The 25,120-nt window shown below is 41.4% G+C and overlaps 2 protein-coding genes across 8 annotated transcripts in view; one reads left to right on the forward strand and one right to left on the reverse strand.

Annotated features, from left to right (window-relative positions):
• The window catches only part of ANKS1A (ankyrin repeat and sterile alpha motif domain containing 1A), a 186,555-nt gene extending 169,836 nt beyond the window's left edge, over positions 1–16,719 (reverse strand). For 4 of the 6 annotated variants that reach the window (XM_033864390.2, XM_033864393.2, XM_033864392.2 and 1 more), the window contains exon 1: positions 16,415–16,718. In XM_033864390.2, the coding sequence (XP_033720281.1) occupies positions 16,415–16,617 (203 nt within the window). In that variant the 5' untranslated portion in view covers positions 16,618–16,718. Of the gene's footprint in view, positions 1–16,414 lie in introns of all 6 variants that reach the window. The other 2 variants (XM_033864391.2, XM_033864389.2) reach the window with 1 other exon arrangement.
• Positions 16,720–16,910: 191 nt separating this feature from the next.
• TAF11 (TATA-box binding protein associated factor 11) lies at positions 16,911–24,928 on the forward strand. Of its 2 annotated transcripts, XM_033864394.2 has the most exons (6): positions 16,919–17,038; positions 17,908–18,617; positions 21,389–21,537; positions 23,069–23,156; positions 23,509–23,605; positions 24,274–24,928. In XM_033864394.2, the coding sequence occupies exons 2-6, from the start codon at positions 18,447–18,449 to the stop codon at positions 24,402–24,404; spliced, it is 636 nt and encodes a 211-aa protein (XP_033720285.1). In that variant the 5' UTR covers positions 16,919–17,038; positions 17,908–18,446; the 3' UTR covers positions 24,405–24,928. The 2 variants fall into 2 exon arrangements, with proteins under 2 accessions (XP_033720286.1, XP_033720285.1); XM_033864395.2 differs by lacking the exon at positions 23,509–23,605 and having other exon boundaries at positions 16,911–17,038.
• Positions 24,929–25,120: the final 192 nt, after the last annotated feature.

Consider the following 25,120-nt stretch of genomic DNA (forward strand, 5'->3'; position numbering starts at 1 on the left):
TGTGTTTACTTTTTATTCTGACATAATTTTAGGCTTACAGAAAAGCTGCAAAGATAGTAGAGCTCTTGTGTACCTTCCCAGCTTTCCCTTATGTTATCATCTTACATAACCACAGCACATTGATCCAAACTTAAGAAAGTAACATTGGTACAATACTATTAACTAAACTACAGACTTTATTCAGATTTCTCCAGTTTTGTTTATTTTAATTTTTTTTTGGAAGTATAGTTGATTTATAATGTTTTTACACTCATGCCCTGTTTCTGGTCCACTTTACATTTGTAGGCATAATTCCTTAGTCTCCATTCTGTAATGGTTCCTCAGGCTTTCCTTGTCTTTCACAGCCCTGTCACTTTTAAAGAATACTAGTCAGGTATCCTGTTGAATGCTCTTCAGTTTGAGTTTGTCTGTTTTCCCATAATTATGGATTTTGGGGGAAGAACATAAGAGGTGAAGTGCCCTTCTCATCACATCCTATCAGGGGGTAAGTGACATCAACATGACTAAAAATGTTAACCTTGACCTCTTGGTTAAGGTGGTGTCTGCCAAGTTCTTCCACGGTAAAGTTACTGTTTTCCCTTTCCATACTCTATTATTTGGAAGCCAGTCTCTAAGACCAGCCCACACTCAGGAGAAGGGGAATTAAACTCCCTCCCCAGGAGAGGAGAGTTTCAAAGAATATGTGGACATGGTTTGAAACCACCACAGTAATTAATAAATATTTTTGGAAGATGATTTAAGGTCATGCTAATATGCTGTTTCTCCTTAAACTGTCACAAACTAATTTTAGCCTTCATTGGTAGATCTTGCCTGCAGCAATTATTACTGTGGTGTGCTAATGGCGATTTTCTATTCCTCTCATTCCTTCTACATTTATTAACTGGAATTCTTCTGAAAAGAAGAGCTATCTCTTCTCTCCCATTTACTTATTTATTCAATCATTTATATCATTAACTCATAGATGTTTATTTTATTCTTTGGCTTATAATCCATTACTATTGCTTTTTATTTTGCTGTTCATATTGTTCCAACTTTGGCAATTGAGAGCTCTTTCAGGTTGGCTTCTGTGTTCTTTTGACATATTCGTCTTTTTTTATTTTTCCTGCCCCAGTACTAGAATCAACGATTTCTCTGAGGAGATCATGGGGCCATTTTATCATCACTCTAATCAAGTCAGTTTCTTAAGGGAACTGACCAATTTCGTATTCCTAAGTATCTCCTACAGCAGTATGCTTGACATACAGGAATGTAGTTGTTTATGAAAGCTTCAAGGGCAGAAAGAGCAATGGCCCGTTTGCAGACTCACATAGTTGAGGCGACAGGCTTCTTTCTCTCCTGAGCCACCCTGCGGGACAAGGTGTAGAAAAAGCCACATGGTTCCTGGCACACAGTAAGAGTACAGTAAGCAGTAGGTCCTTTCCCCAGTCTGTCTCTGCAGCTGCTTTAAGACGTGCTGATGCACCTTCCTTGGGACCTCTGTCAGGAAACGCTACAAACACTGGCCCCCCCTTTTTTTTTAATGGATGGGAAACTGAGGTGCAGGAGAAGTAAAAAATATTGCCAAGGGCCTTCCCTGGTGGCACAGTGGTTGAGAGTCCGCCTGCCGATGCAGGGGACACGGGTTCATGCCCTGGTCTGGGAAGATCCCACATGCCGCGGAGCAGCTGGGCCAGTGAGCCATGGTCGCTGAGCCTGCGCATCCGGAGCCTGTGCTCCGCAACGGGAGAGGCCACAACAGTGAGAGGCCCGCGTACCACAAAAAATATATATATATATTGCCAAGATCATACAACTAGAGAATGGCTGAGGTAATTCTAGGCAGAAGGCCCCTGGGGGCCTGGTCTCCCATGCCCTTCCCCAGAGGCAGCGTGCACCCTGAAGGAGGAAGCTTCCTGGAGGCCATGTTACCTGTAGACTGATTTTTCTGTCTAACCCTCATCCTCTTCCCTTCAGAGTTCAAGCACGGAGAGGCTGACTAAAGGGTAAAACTAAGAGACCTATGTGCTTTCCAGAACCCAGGGTTCCAGACAGTCCTAGGCCAACTCTACAGACAAGAACAACTTAAGGCTTAATTTAAAGATTTTGTCTGGGTATCTACAGATCAAATAAAAGGCTAACATCAAAATCAGTGAAGGAAGGAAAGACAAGATTTATATTTTGTTCCACTCAATCCCAGATGGCCACACGAACCAAAAGACCAATCCTAAGTGACTAGTATAAGTATGAATACTAAGTGGGCAATGAGAAACAAATTAAACACATTAAAACGAATGTGAAACACAATCAAAACAATGTTAAAAAGCAGAAGGTTAAGGCTACAGGTGTCAAAATCTTGCAAGTCCCAGTACCTGGTAATGAGGAAACCTGATGCCAGCCAGATTCATCACATGAAGTCAGCCAGTGACTTCATTATTTCATCAATAGAAGGAAATCAGATAATACCTTGAGCAATAGGAAGTGTTCACACACACACACACACACGGCAATAATGTTGGTTATTACATTATTATATAATCACATTTTTTCAGATATATAGTCGACTAAAGAGTAAATATTAAAAAGTGAGGGAAACAGAAATGATGGTAACTAAAGACAAAGAGTCTAACAGATCATGATGGTTACAGAAAAGACATTTTTAAAAAGACAGCTCTGTCTGAAAAAACTTAAGTTGGTTGAAAAAACTTAAGTAAAAGTACTGGATCCTGATTTTGTATACACTCTCCAAGAAAGAAAAAACTGTTAAACTTTAAAGTGAAACACTAAACCCTCGATCATTTACTTAAAAACCTTTCTGAAAGTCTGCTCTGGGTCTGCTAAAGACAGCAAAAAGGCTGCTGGTAAGAGTGACTAGCAAGAAAACTATTCTCCAGCCGAGTTCTTAAACATATAATAATGGAGATAGCAACAGATTAAAAAGTAATGAATCTGGATCTCTGCCAATTTCAACATCTGAGGTATTTTCATTTGTAACAGATAAAAAGTAATAGAGTATTCTATTACTGCTAAGCATACAGGACCCACAGGTGTTTTCAGTACTACTCAGCTAGAATACTATCTTTTCCTTCTACTTCTACAACCTGGGGACTCAGACGTCTTCTTGGCAGCCATGATCTCCACATAAAATAGACTCTACAGGCCTTGCAAATGGAAAATCTCGGTCTTGGGCAAGTCACTTTAACCTTTCTCATCAGTAAAATGGTCACTAATACCAATATCACAGGATTGTGAAGATTAAAGCACCAAGGATTACGGAAGTAACATTTCCTGTCCCATAATCCCAGGCTTCAAACTACTATCAACAATCATTTGAACCAGCCAGACAGTACTCTCTGAAAGTCATTTTATGGACAAACTAATTATTGTTTGGGAATGGAAAATCTGGTCATAAACCACTAATGAGGCAGGGGAAGGGGAAGGAATTGTAAAAAAGCAGAATGGGTAGCAATAGCTAGAAATAATTTCAAATACACAGGCCTCTAGTTTCTTGCCAATTGTTTAGATTTACTTCCCTCGCACACCCTTTGGCCTCTGTGGTACATCCCGCAGGCATGTGTCCAAAACAAATCTTTACCACTTTAAAATCTGGTGGAGGAGGGGAGGGTACTGAATTTTCTCAGAGGTGAAATTCATGAAAGCATTAACCTGCTTGAGAGGAAGGTGAGGATTTTCTAGAAGAAAAGTTTGAGGAAGTTTGAGAATAAGGGAGGCTTTTTCCTCTTCGTGAGCTGCACGGCTTTCCCTATATCCTCTAAACTAATATATTATTTGGCATAAGTTTAAAGACATTCCCCTCATCTAACTTTCTTATATTCCAAGGAAATTGCCAATGATTTAAAAAATAAGCCTCTCACTTTATGTAGTCAAAGTGTTCCAAAGGGCTTTTGTATTACACTCTTAATAAAAGGAACAATCCCCAGTTGCGTAGAAGCTAAGACTAAGGACTCCGGAGCTAGTCTGCCTGGGCTTGGAAGCAAGCCTCGGCACTTCCCAGCTTACTACAGTGGGCAAGTTATCTGATGGCTCCAGGCTTTGGTTTCCTCATCAGTAAGACGGCAATACTACCTGTGCCCTCTCCAAAGTGTTGTTATGAGGATGAAATGAGCTAATATTTGTAAAGTGCTTAAGAACTGTGGATGGCACAAAGTGTTATCAAAGCAACTATTAAATTAAAATAAATAAATCCCTAATCTGGGGGGTAAAATTTTACCTAAGCATATAGTAAGGGGTGGTTTGAATTTCTTCCAAAGACAGTTCTCCAAGTGGTCAAACGCAATGCTTTACGAGCAGAAGTCTGGGGAGTCAGACTCCTGGCTCTGCCATCCTCCATGTGGCCCTGAGCTGGTCACTTTAACCTCTCCCTGAACCTTTGCTTCTTCATCTGTAAAATGTGGATAATAACAATTAGCTAGCAGGTATGCTGTGAAGATAGACTGAGAAAATATAGATGTAAAGTTCTGGGTACAGACAGAGGAAAGTATTAAGTGCTCAAGAAGTAAAACTCTTCCCCAACAACGTGTACATCCCAACCTACCATAGAGTCTGTAGCGACAGCTCTGAGCTGCTGTGAACTAACTTGTGAGTGAACTACCTCAAATACTGCAATCTGAGCTGGGCTTTTGTGGAAGTTTTATCAGGGCTGTGGGGCAACCTGAAGAAGCAAGAATCAGGCAGGTGAACCGAACCAGGATCCAGAATCAAGCTGGATCATAGGAGGAGGAGGGAACATGACACCAACAGTTATGAACAAAGCCAGGACCAGGCTCCTCTCCAGGCTGAGCAAAGAGCTAAAGATCTAAAATCAAGCCCCAGAAAGAATTTTCCAGGTAAACAGCCCTTTTGAAATGATCTGTTCTGAAAGCTCTTCTGGCCACTGGACTTCTTAGAAGTAGGTCTCAATTATAATTCAAAAGGAAAAATAACTTGAGAAATGGATTGTGTTTAAAGGAAACTGAAAAGAAAATCACAATGAAGGCTTATTCAGGTGAAAGGAAAACAAAGTCAACAGGTTGGTTCACTCAGACAAAAAGGGCTGGGGTACAGGCAGAAACTCCCTTTAAGAAGGGTCCTCCTAAGGTTAAATAAAGCACCACCTCCAAATACACTAGCTTGTGTTTTCTAAGTATCTGATACCTCAAGTAATAGTACCACTGTCTCTAGTTTTTCACAGGTAAGAAGAGAGAGTTTCCAATTTTTTTTAATTAAGAAAATTAAAATCCCTGAGATTTTAAGCTTTCGCTATGACTGAAAAGAATTGTAATTAGGAGATCTGACTATACACAAGCAAAGCTGAAAGTCACAAATTCAATAAAAGGAGGGACAATAATAAAAAAATTTACTTTCTTAATCTTAGTAAGGAAAAGCACTTAATAATGCCCTCCAAATTAAGGCTACTAATGCAATATCAGTGAATGGTCAATAAATGCTGACTACTAGTACTATTATTAGTGGGACATACATTTGGAGCTGCTCTTCCAGTCACATCGAGTCCTCACTGGCAGGGATAAGCCAGTGTGCAACCCTGACAGAGGACAGACCCCATCACGTGGAGGCAGAGGCACAGCCTCGGTCTTGCAAGAATTACACACCATCCAACTCGACAGTGTGAACTCCTTGGCACTATGAAGCTCAAGTGTTTTAAGATACATTTTCCTTTCTCAGTAAAGTCAAGCATATTTCTTCTCTTGTTTTTGTTTTCGTTTTTCATCTTAACTCATGACAATGCTCTTTAAAGAATCTGAGAGCCCAACATGACAGTGCTATGGAGTGAGTAAGATGGAGCTGGATGCTGTCATTGCCTAATAGAGGCCAAGATCTCTCTGAAGTAGAACCCTTACTGTCCCAACAACTGTCAAAAAGAAACAAATAAGTGGCTCCATGTGGTGCTTTTATCACTTTTAAATTGACACTACAGGTGTAGCATTTGTACATCTGGCTGGTCAAGGGGGGGAATCTGAGCCAAAGCAGAAGGACCCTGACCCAGTCCTCCCACCCCCACTCCAAACACATAAAACCAATGGATAAAATAAAAGAAATACTTTCATATATAGTTGAGCTCCAAACCAAGAAAAGAAAATATACAGATGACAGAACAGGAACTCAAAATCGGACCTGTGAGTGGGAGCTCTGAATGCAATAGCTCAGGAGTCAATAATGAGACAGAGACCTATGCTTAGTATACTTAACGGAAGACAATTCAACTGACTCTTCAATGTTTACGTAAAAAGTGTGACACCACGAAACATATTCAGAGTAACATATGAGACTGAATAAGTAACAACTCACCTTGACACACCCAGATTCTTATCTAGAGCCACCCCATAAACCTGGTGGGAAAACACCATTTTTAGTGGGTTTTCCATAATTAAAATCTAAAGAAATTTGGTCTCTAAAGTGTCTAGAGTATCTTTTTAAGGCTTTGTTACCTATAGGGCCATGTATGGCCAGCAGGAAACTTAAAAAATTAAAAGCCATCTGAACTAATCCAGACTCTGGAAGATTAGAATCCTTGATTTGCAAGTGACCAGAAGAACCAGCACAAACTGGAGGACTCTGAGTAGAAATAGCACTCAATTAAAATACACAAATACAAACAACACCACTTCATTACAAACCAGTTCAACTGCTCTACATAGTAAAGTAAAACTGTCAAAGTCTAAATGTCTCAGAGCACATTTTAGAAAGGTTATTACTGAAGCACAAATAAGCTTAAAAGTACGAGTTCACAATGATTATTCACAAGAAACTCATTGGACACGTCTGAAGACTACTAGGAAACCAACTTGATCTGAAAACTGGTAAATAAGGGAAAAGAATCAAGCATTTAATCCATCTTTCCTACACAAACTCTACCTCAGGGTAACCAAGTAGTTAATAACATGAGGTTTCTCTATAAAGTTTCTCTCCAAAAAGTATTCCAGTTAATAAACGAAGAAGGTAAAATAGAAATGAAAAATCACCATTTTGCAAACTCTAAATCATGGCTTTAGACCGTGATCGTCAATGGCTGCCGACATCACAAAAAAGAAGACTAAACAGAAGGACGTACACAACATCCCCTAGAAAGAAATCCTGCCAGAAAATCTGAACCTGAATCAGACCAAGCCTAGATCTGATTTCCAGCCCACAGGAAATACAGGGGACAGATGAACATGTTGAATGATACCTCAGATGCAATCAGCGAAACCCAGACTCTGGGAAATGGGGCAAATGACCTTTTTTTCTTCAACAAATAAACTGGAATGAAAAAATGACAGAGATGAAAGCCACAGATTTAAAGAGACTTATGAGACATACCAACCAAATGCAATGTATGAACCTTGTTTGAACACAGATTTGAACAAACCAACTATAAAATATAAAATAAAATATTTTGGGGAATTCCCTGGTGGTCCAGTGGTTAGGACTCCACACTCTCTGAGGGCCTGGGTTCAATCCCTGGTCAGGAAACTAAGATCCCACAAGCCAAGTGGCCAAAATAAATTAAAAAATAAATAATACAATATTTTAGACCATATGGAAAATTTGAACCCTGACTGACTAAACACTTGACGGTTTTAAGGAACTGCCATTTTCAGGTGTGATAGTGGTATTTTTAATATTTTTTAACGAGTCCTTATCTTTTAGAGATACACACTTAAATGATATATAGGTTTTCTTCAAAATAATTGAGTTGGGGGGGGATGATGATAAAAAGAAACAAAATTTGCCATAAGCTGATACTTGTTTTATGGTTACTTAAGGTAGGTGAGGATTCATTATTTTATTCTCTCGACTTCTATATGTTTGAAATTTCCCACAATAAAAGCTAGAACAACAAAAGGCAAAAACAAAATGGATTCTGTCTCATTCTGCTTGAAGCATATTGCTCTACGCATTTGTATTATTAATGGCCCTCTTCTAAACATTTTGCCTCTGAAGAAGGACCCAAGAGGCCCCAACCTGACTAATAAAAATCCTGTGCCTGCACAAAGGTACCTTTCTAAATATAAGTAGCATTTAGCAGCCATAGATCAGTACATTACTTTCCAATCAGAAGGACCCAGGAGATGTAAGGGGCCTTAGAATTATTGTGAGTCCTCAAATTCAACTGCACATATGTGATTTTTGCAATGGTTAAATACTCAAATTACATCTACTATCCTACTGAGTATATAAAATGTCATAAGCACGAGCACGCACAAACTTATCTACAAGGATGTACACCACAGTGTTGTTCCAACAGCAGAAAACTAAAATCAAACTCATGTCTAATGGTAGGGAAGGGATTAAATAAATTACAGTTCATACACACTATGGAATACCACTTACCCATTTAAAATGAGGTTGAGGGGAAAAGAAAATGATGGGGAAAATGTTCACAATATAGCAAGGAGAAATTTGAGACAAAGTACATACAGAACATTGTCTGTTTTGAAGAAAAATAAAAAGTTTGCATAGAAAAAAGACCAAAGTATATACACCAAAATTGCAAGAGTTGGGGCTTCCCCGGTGGCACAGTGGTTGAGAGTCTGCCTGCCGGTGCAGGGGACGCGGGTTCGTGCCCCGGTCCGGGAGGATCCCGCATGCCGCGGAGCGGCTGGGCCCGTGAGCCATGGCCGCTGGGCCTGCGCATCCGGAGCCTGTGCTCTGCAACGGGAGAGGCCGCAGTGGTGAGAGGCCCACGTACCAAAAAAAAAAAAAAAATTGCAACAGTTAATTTCTTTAGGTGGTAGAACTATAGATGATTTTATTTTCTTCTTTGTGCTTTTATGTGTCTAGCAATTCTTCTATAATAAAGGCAGAAGTCCGTAATCCCTTGTCTACAATTCAGGAATCCAAAAAGTTATGAAAATAAATTTTCGAAAGTTAGCGGCAGACTTGGTTAGGTGCAAAACTGATATGGAGCTGCTTCATATTTATCCCACTTAGTGTGAATATTAACAGGTTTCACTCCAAAATGTAATGTTTCAGAGTGCTGCCCCAGATCCCAGTAGGAGCTCAGTATCACCCTCCAGCACCCCCAAAATTCTGGATTCTAAACCCCAAGATTTCAGACAACAGATTGTGAACCTTTATCAGTTTGTAACTTTGCCACCGTTACCATTTTTAGGCTTTTAAAAATGGGACTCATATTTGAAAATGTTGGGAGCCTCTGCTATCAATTACTATAAATTTTTAAATGGGAACATTAAAAACAAAAAACACACGTCCTTAACAAACAGGATTATCATTCCAGATTCATCAAAGGTGGCGAGCACTGGGCTCCCATCATATAACTGTAGTAGCCCAGGTTCACCAAGCCCTTGGCATATGCCAGGCATTATGTGTCTTACACATCTTAACTCATGGGATGCTGCCTCAGGAGGTAGGTACTATCCTAGGCCCATTATATATATGAACACACAGATGCTCAGAGAGGTTACATAACTTGCCTAAGTCACAAGGCAGAGATGGATCAGAGCCTGACCCTTAGCAGCCATGCTAAACTCTCACCAGTTAAGTAAGCCAGAGGGCTGTTCTGCTTCCTGGATCATCTCCACCGTTTTTAATAGTGGTAAGAACATCACAAGTAAAGCAGAGACAACTGACGTTTTAAAAACTCTTTTTTGATTTGTAAACTAAACAAACTTGATCTACAAATTACTGAGAAAGGATAAATATGAAGCCATACCATAAAATTTCTAGTATTACTACCATTAACTCTAACCACACCAAAGTTATTTGAAGATGTTCTATGAATGTAACAATATAATTTTCTACGCCACAAAAAATCTCCCAGTAATCTTTTGGAAATCGGTGTGGGTAACATTTTCTGAGGGCTCTCCAGAAGAGACCCAGTCCCTGCCCACAGGAGAGCCTGACATTTCCAAGAACAAACTCTCCACTATCTACTTTTGGGGCTTCCTTGGTGTCTCTGGGCTATAAAACCCAGTAATTTACTTTCTCTACTGAAGACTAGGGCAGAAATAGCCTCGACTTCCTTTTGCAAAACAAAATTCACAGCTGTTTGAGGTGAACAAACCAAGGAGGGTGAGGGGTAGGGAGAAGAACCTTCAAAGGGATTTTTCTGGCCAAAGATGCAACTTTCACTGGGACCAGAACCTCCCGGGACGAGTGAACATGTTGAAGCTGACTAGATACAAACCAAATTCTTCACAGGATTGTTTCACTGTTTCCCGTCTCTAATTTTTGTAACTAAGACACTCAAAAATGAACTTCAGGGACTTCCCTGGTGGTCCAGTCGGTAAGACTCCGTGCTCCCAATGCAGGGGGCCCAGGTTCAATCCCTGGCCAGGGAACTAGATCCCACATGCATGCCGCAACTAAGAGTTTGCATGCTGCAACTAAAAAAGATCCCTCATGCCGCAACTAAGACTCGGTGCTGCCAAAATATAAATAAACAAATATATATATAAAATAGATTCTCTTTTTAAAATTTTTTTTTCAAAACTGAACTTCAATCAGAGAATTAAGGGAGATCGCTGACTTAACAAACTTACGTTAAATTATCTTTTACTACCAGTAGATGCCTTACTCAGTTTAACATTAGGCATGCTCTAGATGTTTAGATATAAAGTAACCACGCTGCAGTCATTCCCAGGCATGCCACCTTTTTTGTTTTGTTTTGTTTTTTTAACAGGGGGACCACGTTCTGCTTTTGAGAAAGCAAAAATGTACAGCAATTCCAAATGAAAGGAAAAGGGTTGCCATCCCAATAAAATTATACTTAAAGAAGTATTTTAAGAAGTTCTTTAAAAATCATTTTTAATGAATTAAGAAGGTTTAGTGGAAGATCCAGAAAACTGCTATCCTAGTAAATAGTTGTGTTTTTTGTTGTTATTTTGCTCTTGCATTCTCTTAGAAGAGCAGGAACTTAGATCACACAAATCCATGAGTTCCTGCTTCTAAGGCCTCCCATTCTACATCCTTACATGGTCAGTGTTACACTCCTCAGGATGTTAAAATCATCTTGCTCAAAATAGGCACATTCAAAAGAAATCTAGCCCAGTAGGAGGGCAAAAGTAAAAGGGTCAGCATGAGAAAAAGCTGTCACGTCACTATAATTTCCAAGCTACACATCCATTCTCGGAGGCCATTTCAATAGAATGGTTAGGGTAATCACTCTTTTTTTTTAAAGTATGAATTCCTTAAATAAACATCAGAAATCTTCTTTTTTTTTTTTTTTTTTTTTTTTGCGGTACGCGGGCCTCTCACTGTTGTGGCCTCTCTCGTTGCGGAGCACAGGCTCTGGACGCGCAGGCTCAGAGGCCATGGCTCACGGGCCTAGCGGCTCCGCGGCATGTGGGATCTTCCCGGACTGGGGCACGAACCCGTGTCCCCTGCATCGGCAGGCGGACTCTCAAGCACTGCGCCACCAGGGAAGCCCAGGAATCCTCTTTCTTTAAAACAATGAATAACTTTGTCATATCTTCTAAATTTGGAGAGAACCCGTTATTGCCCCTCAAATGGGATCCAATTTTCAAAACTTTCCATTCTTCGGGCTTCCCTGGTGGCGCAGTGGTTGAGAATCTGCCTGCCAATGCAGGGGACACGGGTTCGAGCCCTGGTCTGAGAAGATCCCACACGACGCGGAGCAACTGGGCCCGTGAGCCACAATTACTGAGCCTGCGCGTCTGGAGCCTGTGCTCCGCAACAAGAGAGGCCACGATACTGAGAGGCCCGCGCACCGCGATTAAGAGTGGCCCCCGCTTGCCACAACTAGAGAAAGCCCTCGCACAGAAATGAAGACCCAACACAGCCATAAATAAATTATTTTTAAAAAAAAAACAACTTTGCATTCTTCATTCCTTATTTCAGAACCTTTTCATATCTTTGGGAAATTCATGACTGTCTTTGGATAATTTCCCCACCACCCACAGTAGAGTAAAAATCTAGTTTATAGTCAAATTTATTGCTACTGTCTATAAATTTTCAGATTTCTCCAGCAAGCCTCCTTGGCTTCTTTTCTTATTCACTCTTCTCATGCTTAAGAAATCAGCCCTATAGGGCTTCCCTGGTGGCGCAGTGGTTGGGAGTCCGCCTGCCGATGCAGGGGACACGGATTCATGCCCCGGTCTGGGAGGATCCCACATGCCATGGAGCGGCTGGGCCCGTGAGCCATGGCCGCTGGGCTTGCGCGTCCGGAGCCTGTGCTCCGCAACGGGAGAGGCCACAACAGTGAGAGGCCCGCGTACCACAAAAAAAAAAAAAGAAAGAAAAAAAAAAAGAAATCAGGTATAGAACTTTCCTAGACTATGACACAATCTATTCCTCAATTACAACCTTTGGTCTGTTTCTCTGTGCTTCTGAACCTCAGGAGTGCATTTCACTTTACATCATTCACATTGACACATATCAGTATTTAGCTCATAATCCACTTCATAGTTTTAAGTTAATGAATTGTGTTTTCTTTTAACTTTTCCTTTCCTCAGAACTTTCTTCCCTTAGTTGTTAGAACACTTTTAATCCAAATCTTACTGTATTCTCAAACAGAAGTTGCTTTCCTGAAAATCAGTAGTTTCACTATAGCCATAAACATATTAAACTCTCCATCACATGAAAATGTGAGTGCCCTACTATGTGCCCAGGGCTGAAAAATACCGTGTTTAAAAAAAAAAAAAAGTTTAATACAGAGCCTGTCTCAAGCTACAGAATAAAGGCAACCATTCAACAATTAGAAAATGAGACAGTATTATATAAAGTAAAATCCATGCTATTCAGAACCTCTGTAGGACTAGGCATTTTAGATAACTATGCTTTCTAGATAATCTACTGCTTGTCCTTTGAAATAACAAATATTATATTTGAATTATTTTAGATAGAAAACTAAAATTTTTTGTACTTTCATTAACAAGCTATACTGAACGTAGTTTAATCTTTATTTGATTGGCTAAGAGTCACAATAAACAGATACTACAGCACTAAGCTATAGTGCAGTGATGTTTGGGGCCTAACAAGGTGTGTAGGGCTATATTCATCTATGTTAATAGTCTCAAATTACTGGCGGTGGGAAAAATTATGCTAGCCTTTTATTGCTTTTTCTCTTATTTTGCCAATCTGTCATACAGACATATCATACTACTATAAACACTACAAGGGAACAGACCTTGTATTGGGAGAGGACTAATTTTGACAGACTACCTACTATGTGCCAGGCCTGAGATAAATTTTGCAGTGCATCTAACAACTGGCCTAGCACAAAGCAGAGGATGGGTAAACATTTGGTGGGTGAATGGCATTAGTGTGCCTGCCTGAGCAGGGCCTCTCCCTTATTTACTGTTTCTAATCTGCCGTGGCTTGGAAAACAGATACCCAAGAGTAAAAGAACAGCATTTAAGACATGTCTGGCATGGCACTTTGCACGTGGCAGGTACAGCATGGCAAAACTGTACGTGCTCAACGGAACTGGGGAAGCCTAACAGTGAGCGCTTACAATGTGCCAGAAACTGTGGTGAGCTTCTTCCACACATTACATAAGACAATACCTATAAAACAGATAATATTCCCCCATATCACAGATGTAGAAATTGAGGCTCAGAGTGGTTGAGTAATTCACAGAAAGTCAAGCAGCTAGTCAGTGGTAGCAGCGAAATATGAATCCAGGCAGTCTGACTCCAGAAGAAGTGGTCTGAAGCGTAATACTATACTGCTTCTGAATAAGTATACAGTAAATAAGTGAAGGTCAGAAGGACATGAAGTTCACAACCACTTTTTTTCCTAGTAGAAGTCTTCTTTGCTGACTTTCTGATCCTCAGCAGGTATGTTCTCAATTGGTGAGGGTTACTATATGTAAAGCAATAAACTGTGAAATCTAGGCAAGCAAAGTATGAGTTGACGTGCTACTGTTCACTGCAGATAACGGGTTCCAAAGAAGTAGAAGCCTGAGAGATCTGTGTGTATTAGGGTCATTAGGGAGGGCTTTAAGAGGTTAAGACCTAAGCCCAAGCAGTATAAGAGAAAAGGGATGGGTGAGAGAGGAGGCATTTTGTAGCTTAAGAATAAGCACAAAGCCTTTGTAGAATGGGGGTGGGGGGTGGGTTGGGTCATAAACATATGAGTAGACAAACATACTTGTGATCCAGAACATTTATATCCACTGCAGCTGTAAGCTCCTATTCCTGCCTGCTTGACTTGGTCACTCCAAACAGCTGGACAAACGTAGGCTGCAATTGACAATACTAGTGGGGTAGGATATGGCAGCTAATGCAGGGGCCAAATCTGAAGCTACAATTCCACAGCTCTCATTAAATAACCCAGGGTCCTTGAGGTGGGGTGTGTGGGCATAGGAGACCTACCCTCTACTATTTCCAAACCTAAAAAGGGAGGATATGCTGACCTAGGGATTATCTAAATGCATGGTTTCATTTTCTCAGAAATCTTTCACTAGGTTTAATCAGAGTCACCTCTAATTAATGACATACCTAGTGTAACTAGTGCCTGCAGATCCTCCCTGCCCCTAGGAGTCACAGGGATGAGAGGCCAGGGCAGCTCTGAGGCCATATACCATCTCGACAACAGATACAGGAGCAAGTCAGAAGGAGTCAGCTCTCTTACACAAGGGAGTGGAGACAACATCCACCCTTTATGACAGAGACTGGACATATTAACATGAGGCCCAAAGTAAAAAAAAAAAAGAAAATCAACAAAGATTTTCTAGTCTTGCCTAACTACAAGGTAGTTAAGGGGTGGGGGGGTGGGGGGGTAAGGTATCTCTGGCAAACAGACAAATGCTGTAGCATTCAGCTCATTAGAGACAGGCACCTCCAAACCGGTATGGTCTTTCTCTCATCTCTCAGACATCAGAAGTGCAGGAATATCAAAGTAATCCAGGTAAGATTCAAAACCCAATTTATGCATTCGAAGTACATTTATTGAACACTTGTGTCAGGCACTGATATAGGAACTGGGAATATAAACATAAAGAGTAAGTCACTCTGAAAGATGGAAGTATAGCCATCCATTATTATGATTTCTTTTTATCACACCCAACCTCTTAAGGCTCCAGACAGAAAGTTCTTCTAGTGACCCACTGGCACCAAATAAGTCTCCTTTCCCACCTCAGTGCCCCTGATCATGGTGTGCCCACTTGGAACGCTCTCATAGTACTTCACCTACCCAAATCCTCACATCCTGCAAAGTCAGCTGAAGTCCCCCTCCTCCTGGAAGCCCTGATCTCCATCTCATCCCACAGTGATGTCTCATTTCTCTGAACTACTAACAGTGAGTACCACCATCAGTTTATGTAGAAATGTATCATTTCCTAATTGATACTTTTATTTATTCAACAAATCCTGAGTACTAACTATGTGACAGCATTGTTCTAGGGGCTGGAAATTGCCGCAAATGGTACTGGTTTTTGCCTCCCCAAAAGAACCCCCTGGGAGAATTCTCTTAGACTGCTTTTTAATATCTTCCTGTATAGACCTGGGTTTGCACTCAGTGCTTAATACCTAACAATTTATTAGAGCCTTGGGCTTTTTAGGTCCAAGCTCACTCAAATTGAAGTTACATAAACTAATGGGGAACAAAAGCGAATGAAGCCATTTCTAAATGAACTTCCACTTCTTAAAAACCTCAAAAGAACAAGGAAGGAAAAGAAAACCGGCTATGAAAGTGCTGCTGAAACAACACATTTTACTCACACTGACAAAGCACCTACAATCCCCCCTCCAAGCCACATAAAAACGACCTTTTTCTCTCAATCCTTACAGCTCCAGATTCAAGTGTTTATTTTAACAACAGACCCTGGAAAAGTTTAAAGCACCCCTCAGCTTCCTAAACAAGTCTTTCTAAAGCTTTATTTTTTGATGAATAAACCCCCTGATGAACCCTGCATATGACACTTAACAGACTAATCCAATGAGATTCACTATAAGGAACCAGAATGGAAGCTTCAAGCACAAGAGGGGCTCAAAGAACACCACTTTGAGCGTGATAAACCCAGAGGCAATTTTAATATAAACAACAAAAGCCACGTCCTGCAGAGCCTGGTGGAAGGTTCCAAGTTCCCAAAAGAAGGGAATCAAGAGAATTTCCTCCAAGGGAACCGCGAGATTCTGCAAGGCGTGGGAGTTTCTGCAGGAGATGAGGGAGATTTAAAATATACATATTTTCTGCTCTAAAGTGGCTTGTGAGATACAACAGCTGGCACCCAACAGCGGGCGAGGGTGAAACCCGGCTGTGCCATGCGGCGGAGGCTGCCACCTGGGCACTCCCACCATTCTTCGCTGCCGGGTTAGGCGAGACGAGGAGAGCCTGACGCCGCGCGGACCCGCACCGGCGACCCTCGCCCCTTGGGCCGCCTGCCCTCGCCCCAGGGCACCCCGCAAACCCACCCCACCAGGGCCTCCGGAGCCCCGATCTCTCTGGGGACCCAGGAGACGGGCAGGGGAAGGGGGGTCTCCAGGCAGCTGCCCAGCCCCGTAGCGTTACCCACCTGAGCAGGCTGGATAGGGGATGGCTCGAGGAGCCAAGACCACCGCCGCCGCCGCCGCCGCCGCCGCCGCCGCTGCCTCCCCCTGAGCCCCCGCTGCCGCCGCCCCCGAAGCCTGAGGAGAGCCGCTTCCCGGACAGCAGCTTCTCCACGGCCGGGAGGTGTCCGGTGCGGGCCGCCTCCAGCAGCTCCTGCTCCTTCCCCATCCCCAGGGCCGCCGCCCCCTGGACCCCCTTTCCGGAGCCGCCGCCAAGCCTGTTCTGGCTCGCAAACTTTCGGTCTCCGGGCAACGCGCCCCCCAAACCGGCCGGGACACCACCCCCCTCCCCCCGCCTTTTCCCCCAGGAGCGCGTCACTTCCGGGATCCGGCGTCACGCGTCAGAGCGCCCCCGAGCCCCGCCCCCTTGCCCACCTAGCTGGGCGGGGCTCAGCGAGCGGGAGCAGGTGGTTGTGGTCTGCGCCAAGTGCACCCCGCTGCGCAAAGATAGGCCTCCCAGGTCAAGAAGAGAGCGTCGCAGGGTCACCCGCTGTATAAGTGGAAGGGAAAAAACGCGGTTCACCTGTCTGCGCCTCCCGAAGTGCGCTCCTTTTCCAAAGGTTTTGGGAGCTCGCAGGACACAAAATACGGTAATTCATCCAGGCGTGTAGAAACAAAGAGAGGAATATGGTAACGCGCACCTACATTTCCAAGGCCATTCCTTCTGAACACATAAATATGTAATGGGTGTGGGAATCTAGTGATAAAGACGTGAGTAAAATGCCCGCCTCCGTACCGCAATGAGGAAAGAGAGGAAAATTTTAAAAGGGAAATATCCGCACTTCATGCTCCCAATCCCTGAAATGGCTCGTTAAAGCGAAACACTCAAAGGAAATATCTCCCTCCCAGTAGGATTTGTTTCCCCTTACTTTTTTTTTTTAAGCCGCCCCCGAGGCATGCGGGATCCTAGTTCCCGGATCTGAGATCGAACCCGCCCCTCTTGCAGTGCAAGTGCGGAGTTCTAACCACTGGACCGCCAGGGAAGCCCCTATTTCCTCTTACTTTTTTTTTTTTTTTTTTTTTTTTTTTTTGCGGTACGCGGGCTTCTCACTGATGTGGCTTCTCCCGTTGCGGACACAGGCTCCGGACGCGCAGGCTCAGCGGCCATGGCTCACGGGCCCAGCCGCTCCATGGCATGTGGGATCCTCCCAGACCGGGTCACGAACCCGTGTCCCCTGCATCAACAGGCGGACTCTCAACCACTGCGCCACCAGGGAAGCCCTCCTCTTACTTTTGATGACATTAACCAAAGTGACATTAAAAGTCAGATTTGTAAAACCGACCCCAATCTTGAGTCCTCGTGAATTGGGAAAATCATACAATTGCGTAGAATCCGCCTGTTTTTTGTTTGTGGTGCTAGGACTGTTCCTGGCTCGAAGTAGACGCTCAGTAGTTGTGGAGTTAATACTGCATTGTTTAAATTCTGTTCAAGCTGTATGACTATTTTCTTTCTTTTTAGGTGCTTGAGGAACGGAAGAGAAACGCTGGCAATTCAATGTTAACACAAGCCCGAGGTCTCTGTCCAATTGAACTGTAAGAGGTTGAGTTCCTGCCTGCGTTTGCCCGGTAGCCGCATCCCACAAGGGCGAACAACGGAATTGAGTTTTCTCCTGTCCCCAAACTTTACTCTGAGGAAAGCGGATTAAGGACGGAGTTCACTGACACTGCGTTTTGAGAAAGACGGAAAGGAAAAAGAAGCCCTTCAGTAAACAACAAAGCTCTCCTTTACAAATGCTGGTTTCCCAAGGTGGAAAATCCACAAACTGATTTCCGTGCCCTCAATTTTCCCTCTCCCCACCGCCACCAAATCAGAAGTAAATCGGAGCCGTGAAGTCCTCTAGGCGCGCCTCTAAATGACCCCGCGGAGGAGCGGTATGGGTGATGTCATAGCAGCGCGACGACAGGAAGTAAGCTCCTGGGCTGCGGTGCTGCGCGGAGTCCCGAGGTCCTGAGTCTGACAGCATCGCGATCTCCTCTCCCATCTTTCTTCTCGCCGCCATGGATGATTCCTGCGAGTCGCCCACGGAAAAAGGTGGAGAGACAGGGGAGTCAGATGAGACGGCCGCTGCTCCTGGAGGCCCGGGGGTTACTGACGCGGACGGAATCCCGGAGGAAACTGACGGAGACGCAGATGGGGAATTGAAAGAGGCCTCGGCTGAAGAAGGCGAGGTAGGGAGAGATGTGTTGATGAGGCCGGAGGAGTTGTGTCACTGGCTGCTTGACAGGCTTCTTGATTGGTCCCTCCCAAGCTAAGATAGTGACCCTTTAGATCTGCCATCGCGGGGTTGGGGGGGAGAGAGGAGACAAAACCTTCAGAGCCGGTTCAGTTCCCGAGACCCAAGCACTGGGTCAGTATTTTTAATCCCTGCCCTTAGGCGTTAAAGCTACTTCTAAAGGAATTTCAAATTGCCTCTTGGTTTTCCTGGTGAGGAAATTGAGGTCAATGCCAATCAACACTGAAACTTAGGGCAAAAGCTAGAACCCAGGATTCCTAGTACCACTTTCACCTCAATATGGTTTCTTAGATATTGCTTAAGTGTAACTTTGTCATTATAGGCTGCGGAGTCGTCAAAGGGAGACTTTGAGGTAGTTACTAATTTAGTCACGTTCTTATCCTCTTCGGACATTTCACTGCTACCAGTGACCTGGGTGCTAATGTCCAAGGGTCTTTATAGCACCAAACCTATCAATTGTGCCATCCCAAGAGTTCAGCAGTGTTGCTCCGCTGAGCATCAGTCAGGATACTAGAATCTCAGCGTTCTCTAGGTTCCATTTCTAAAGGTAGAATCTTGGGGTCTTAGAGCTATAATTCCTGTTTGAATGTAAGTGTGAGAGCATGGGTGAAGACATTGAATTAAATGGAAACAGACTTTCAGAGCATAAGGTTGTATCAAAATATATAAAGTTAAGAACTTTTAGAAAAAGAAAAATGTGACAAAACTACTTTAAGAAGGAACTTTAAAAACAGATCTCAAGGACAGAAAGGATTTAAGTAATAATTAGCTTAGTCCAGTAAAAAGCTCACTACATACAGAAATTTGCACCTAGAAGATAAAAAAAATTTCTGATGCTTGTGAAACACTTTTTTAAATTGATCATATACCAGACCACAAAGAAAAGCATAAATTCTTAAAAGTAGAAATCATAACAGATCATATCCTGTTAGTACAGTGCAATAGAACCTGAAATTAAAAACAAAAATTTCTCCCACTCCCACTCCCTCCAAAAAACTAACACCTGGACATTTTAAACTAGTTTCTAGATAGCATTTGGATTAAAGAAATTAACAAAGAGAATGCCACGTCAAATCCAATGGGATTTGACCAAAACTTTATTTAAAGAAAAATTCATAACCTTACATATTTTTACTAACAAACAAGAGATATTGAAAATAAGCACCCAGCTCAAGAAACCAGAAAAAGAACAAAATAAACCAGAAGAATGTAGGAGCAAGGAATTAATCAGGATGAAAGTAGATGTTAATGAATTAGTGCTTTAAAAACATAAACAATAAAATTAAGACCTGGTTATTTGAAATGTAAATGTACAACATTATGAAATAAGAAAGGGCTATAGGCACTGATATGGAGATCTTTAAGCTTTAAGAAAATTTGATGTTCAAGTTTAGAACAAGTAATTTTGAAACTTCAAGAAAAATGGCTCATTTTTAAGGATAATATAAATCACCAAAATTGAAGCACAGAGAAGTTAGAAAATTTGTATATATCAGTAACTAGAGAAGAAGTTGAAAAGGTTGTTAAAGATTTACTGCCTTCGCTCTCAACATACTTCTCATATTCCTGTATGAGTTTAAATGTGAGCTTCTCTTTAAGGAAACAGAAGTTAAATCTCATTAATGAGGTTTGTTGTATTCTTAGAGTCTATATTGTTGGAGGGGATGAAGTTTGGATTTTTTTGTCATTATTAAACAGATATTAAACATCTAGTATGAGTAAAACAATGGTAAATATTTATGTGAGGAGAGATAAATAAGAGACAAACCTATCTTCAAAAAGTTGTCAGTCTAGGGGCTTCCCTGTTGGCACAGTGGTTAAGAATCCGCCTGCCAATGCAGGGAACACGGGTTCGAGCCCTGGTCCGGAAAGATCCCACATGCCGCGGAGGAACTAAGCCCATGTGCCACAGCTACTGAGCCTGCGCTCTAGAGCCCGCGAGCCACAACTACTAAGCCCGCATGCCTAGAGCCCGTGCTCCGCAGGAAGAGAAGCCACTGCAATGAGAAGCCCGTGCACCGCAACAAGGAGTAGCCCCCAATTGCTGCAACGAGAGAAAGAACGCGCACAGCAACAAAGACCCAATGCAGCCAAAAATAAATTAATTAAAAGAACTAAAGAATAAATAAAGTTATCAGTCTAGTAATGGGAAGTAAATATTTGCATGATACAGTGGTATTGAAAGATAGGAAGAAAAGAGCCCTACATGTGGGAGAAGCTCACTTTAAAGTCCCAAATTCAAAATAACACTGCTTTGATGAGAAGGTGCCTCCTTTTTAATATTCTTTCCACATGGAATCATCATCAGTAAAGAGATCTATAGATTTAGACGAAGAAGAGCTGGCTGGGTGGAGAGGACTTTTATGACATCCCCTCTAAAGAATGAGGTCAGAAGAAGAGGATCAGGGGGAGAGTGGTTTTCATGATCCTTGGCACTACATTGCCCTTGTAAACAGATAACTGGAACTAGGATCATAGCTAACCTGGAAAACTGGACTATTTAGTAGGTTTTCTTTCCACAGCTGGGCTGAAAACTCCTTTAGGAGAGACAGGGTAGCTTATATTTGATGGTACAGCCAATGCCTGGAACCAAAAACTACAAAAATAAGTGGATTTGTTGTGTTGTAATGAGAAATGATGTCTTCTTACCTTACCCAAGTCTGGGAAGTAGGCCAAATGTATAAAGGGTTTCTTTTGTCTTCTTAGCTCAAGAGTCAGGATATCTCAGATTTAACAGCAGTTGAAAGGGAAGACTCATCATTACTTACTCCTGCAGCCAAAAAACTGAAAATAGATACCAAAGAAAAGAAAGAGAAGAAGCAGAAAGTGGATGAAGATGAGATTCAAAAGATGCAGTAAGTCACTTTTCTGATCTTTCCCCTTTCAAGGCTCTAACCTGACCACACAAAGTTAATACATTTTTCTTGTCCTTAAATTTTTTTTTTCTTTTTTAAACTCAAAAGAAAATAAAGCACTTAATATTTTATTATGTTATGGTATAGAAAATATAAGTAAAAAGAAAAATATCACCATACCACCAAAATAAACACTGTTAATATTTTGATGTATATTCACCAAGATATTTTCTTTACACATATAAATCTATAAATTAAATTAAAAATTTCAAAGATGTTAAAGACTGTTTGTAACCTGTTTTCCACATTATATATGGTAAATGTTTTCCATGTCATTAATTATACATCTAGGTCATAATTTTCTTCAAAATGGAAATAGATTCATTATGTTTTCTGATAGTAAAAATGGTATGGGTTCATTACAAATAATTCAGAAAATACAGAAAAATAGAAAAAATAATTACTTATAATTCCACCACCCAGAGTTTACCCAGGGTATATATTTGGGTATATACCTTTTCAGATATATTCTTTAATGTTTGATATGTCAGTATATAGCTAAATATTTTCATGTCAGTAAATATGCCCATAAATCATCATTTTTAATGGCTGCATTGTATTCCATTATGTGGATGAACTATGATGTAATCTATTTCTGTAGTTCTGTTTTTTTTTTTTCTCTTTTGACAACATTATGATCAACATCTTTGAGCACATCTTTGCATACTTGTCCATTTACTTCCTAAAATAAACTCCTAGAAGGTAATTGGTAGTTTAAACAGTATGAACATTTTCAAAGGTTTTTCATTTGTATTTCCAGATTCTCCAAAAAGGTTGTTCCACCTCACAGTCTACCAGCATGTATGAGTTTGTGTCCTCCATCCTCACTAATACCATGCTTTTTAATACTTCTTTATCTGTTTTATGAAAAATGTTAATCTTTCTTTAGTTCATCATTTTAATTTCTTTAGTTAATACTGAAGCTTAATTTTTTTCCTCTCTATATATTGGCCATTGGTATATTTTATAAATTTCCTATTCACTTCCTTTGCTCATTTTCTAAAATTGGTATGGCCATCTTTTAATTTATTTGAAAATTTAACTATATATTAAGATTATTAACCCTTTTCCATATATTTTATAAAATTTCCCCTTAATCTGTTAATGTTGGAAACTACTGGTTTGAATATAAATTTACATATTAAATTTTTATCTTTAATGTGAAGCGTAGCCTTATGGGGAGAGAGAGCCTAATGCTGAAAACATAACCTGTACAGTGTGATTCAATGACCCAACGTTGTTGTTTTTGTTCTTAGTGAAGTAAGAAAGGAACTCGTATTTCACTTATTGTCAAGTTCCGTAAGAGTAGAGATGCTTTCTCTTCATTCCTCATAAACACTAAGCCTAATACTATTGATCCCTTGAAAAATTTATTTTTTAAATATCTGAGACTTGCTTTTATTGACATAATAATATACATCTTAAGTATTCATTCTTATAAGTGAACTTAATTACCTGAATCTTTGTCTAGAATCCTGGTTTCTTCTTTTTCTGAGGAGCAGCTGAACCGTTATGAAATGTATCGCCGGTCAGCTTTCCCTAAGGCAGCCATTAAAAGGGTAAGGATGGACTACCACACTCATTTCCATGAGCTATGAGAACTGAATGAGACTCAAGAGCTGTATCCATTGGCATTTTGAAGTGAGGTGTTAGGCAAGTTGGTGGAATATTTAGGCAGGAAAATAAAAATAGCATGCCCCTCAATAATCTGACCAGTTGTAATTTTGTATTCTAGGGATAGGGTCTCAACAAATAGAATAGGCCATTATACACCTGAATCCTTTTGTTTTACTGGTGTCAATTTCAGATCCAGCCTTTAGTGAACTCTTTCAGTGCAGAGCTCTTATGGGTACTATGTTCCAAAGCCAGTCCTTGACTACCTTAATCACAGTCTTTTGTCCTTCTTTCAAGCTGATCCAGTCCATCACTGGTACCTCTGTGTCTCAGAATGTTGTTATTGCTATGTCTGGTATTTCCAAAGTTTTCGTCGGGGAGGTGGTAGAAGAAGGTGAGTGGTGTTGGTCTAAATACTGGATTGAGCCTGTGGTGGTCTTATTTCCAAGAATATCTATAGTGAGGGACTTATTAAGGCACCAGTGGTGGTTTCCATTTACACTATAAAGGGAGCCTTGCATTCAGGAGAGCATGAACATTATTCCTTGAAAATTTCAATACTGGAAGGCCTGGAAACACCTAGGAAATCTGCCCTCCTGATTCCTGTCCTCAGCCCAAGGTGACAGAAGCAGACTCTGTATTTTCCTCCAATGGATTTTGCTCATTTCTGCTGCCAAAAGTAAAGGTACAAAAAAAAGCAGTCACTGGGGCTGACCAGTGTGGTATGGTGAGTAGTTGTCCCTGATGTTATGATCCCTGGGAACTGCCCCCTGTCCATCAAGTAAAGAACCTGGCTGCTGCCCATTGCTAATTTCTAGCTGGTGAAATACCTATTCTTTTAAGGAGAAGATATGTTTTAAACTGTTGCCTATGATAATACCTGATGTGGGATATACTAAAGCTAACATGATACATTTTATAGCGTTCTCTTAAGAAGGGAAAATGTGTTGGTTTATTTCTTTAGCAAGCTTAAGAGAGTTAATGAGAATTACAGGACTCAAAAGGATTGTAATACATAAGCTCTTGTGTGATAATGAAACTCTCTCCTTGCCCTCTGTTTAGCACTGGATGTGTGTGAGAAGTGGGGAGAAATGCCACCGCTACAACCCAAACATATGAGGGAGGCTGTTCGGAGGCTGAAGTCGAAGGGGCAAATTCCCAACTCGAAGCACAAAAAAATCATCTTCTTCTAAACCACAGTCTAGAAGGGCCTGATACTGAAGGAAGAAGTACTCATTCCAGACTTTCTATTGCATGAGACTCTCTGCACTGGTGCTTTAGTATCTCAGTCCTCGAAGGATTCCATGATGCTTTAATCTCTTCCTCAAAACTCTCATATTCATTATACCTTGAAGGCATGCAGCCTGTTTCATACTTGCCTTGACTAAATATTGGGACCTCTGAGGGCATTCTGAGGCATTTAACTATTACTGGATAGTTGGAAGAAGAAAGGTTGATGAACCTTAAGCATCTTCTGGACAGGAATGCTGCTTTCAGAAAGAAAACCCTTCCAAGACGGTTTGACGGTTTCACATTGAAGCCTGAAGTTGCAATGACTTAGGTTGTTTCTTACATTTGGTTTTAAGTAAATGAAACAATCAGAAACTTTTGACTTGTGATACTCTACCATGAAGGACACGGTGACAGCAGGAGTAGTGGAATAGTCTGTCCTTGTGAACATTTTGGTGAGTGATCATTAAACTGTTTTCCAACTTGCCATGTTTGCATTCATTTTCTGTCTAGCAGGTTGGAATGGTGGGGAGAAGTTCATCGTTCTTTTTTGGTGTCAGAATAAAACTGGTCTTGGCTTTTTTGTGAAAATTTGAGCCCTCCCCATTTCCTACCAGAACCAATAAAATTTTATCTCATAAAAGAGTACTTAAAGTACTTAAAAACAATGTAAAAACCC

Source organism: Tursiops truncatus, chromosome 10 (genome assembly GCF_011762595.2).
Source record: "Tursiops truncatus isolate mTurTru1 chromosome 10, mTurTru1.mat.Y, whole genome shotgun sequence".
Classification (NCBI taxonomy): Eukaryota; Metazoa; Chordata; class Mammalia; order Artiodactyla; family Delphinidae; genus Tursiops; species Tursiops truncatus.

Bases quoted from the DNA above. Each gene is read 5' to 3' on its own strand.
- TAF11 (XM_033864394.2), top strand. From the start codon at position 18,447: ATGGATGATTCCTGCGAGTCGCCCACGGAAAAAGGTGGAGAGACAGGG. The intron at 18,618-21,388 runs GTAGGGAGAGAT...TTGTCTTCTTAG, and splicing joins CCTCGGCTGAAGAAGGCGAG to CTCAAGAGTCAGGATATCTC. The intron at 21,538-23,068 runs GTAAGTCACTTT...ATCTTTGTCTAG, and splicing joins GATGAGATTCAAAAGATGCA to AATCCTGGTTTCTTCTTTTT.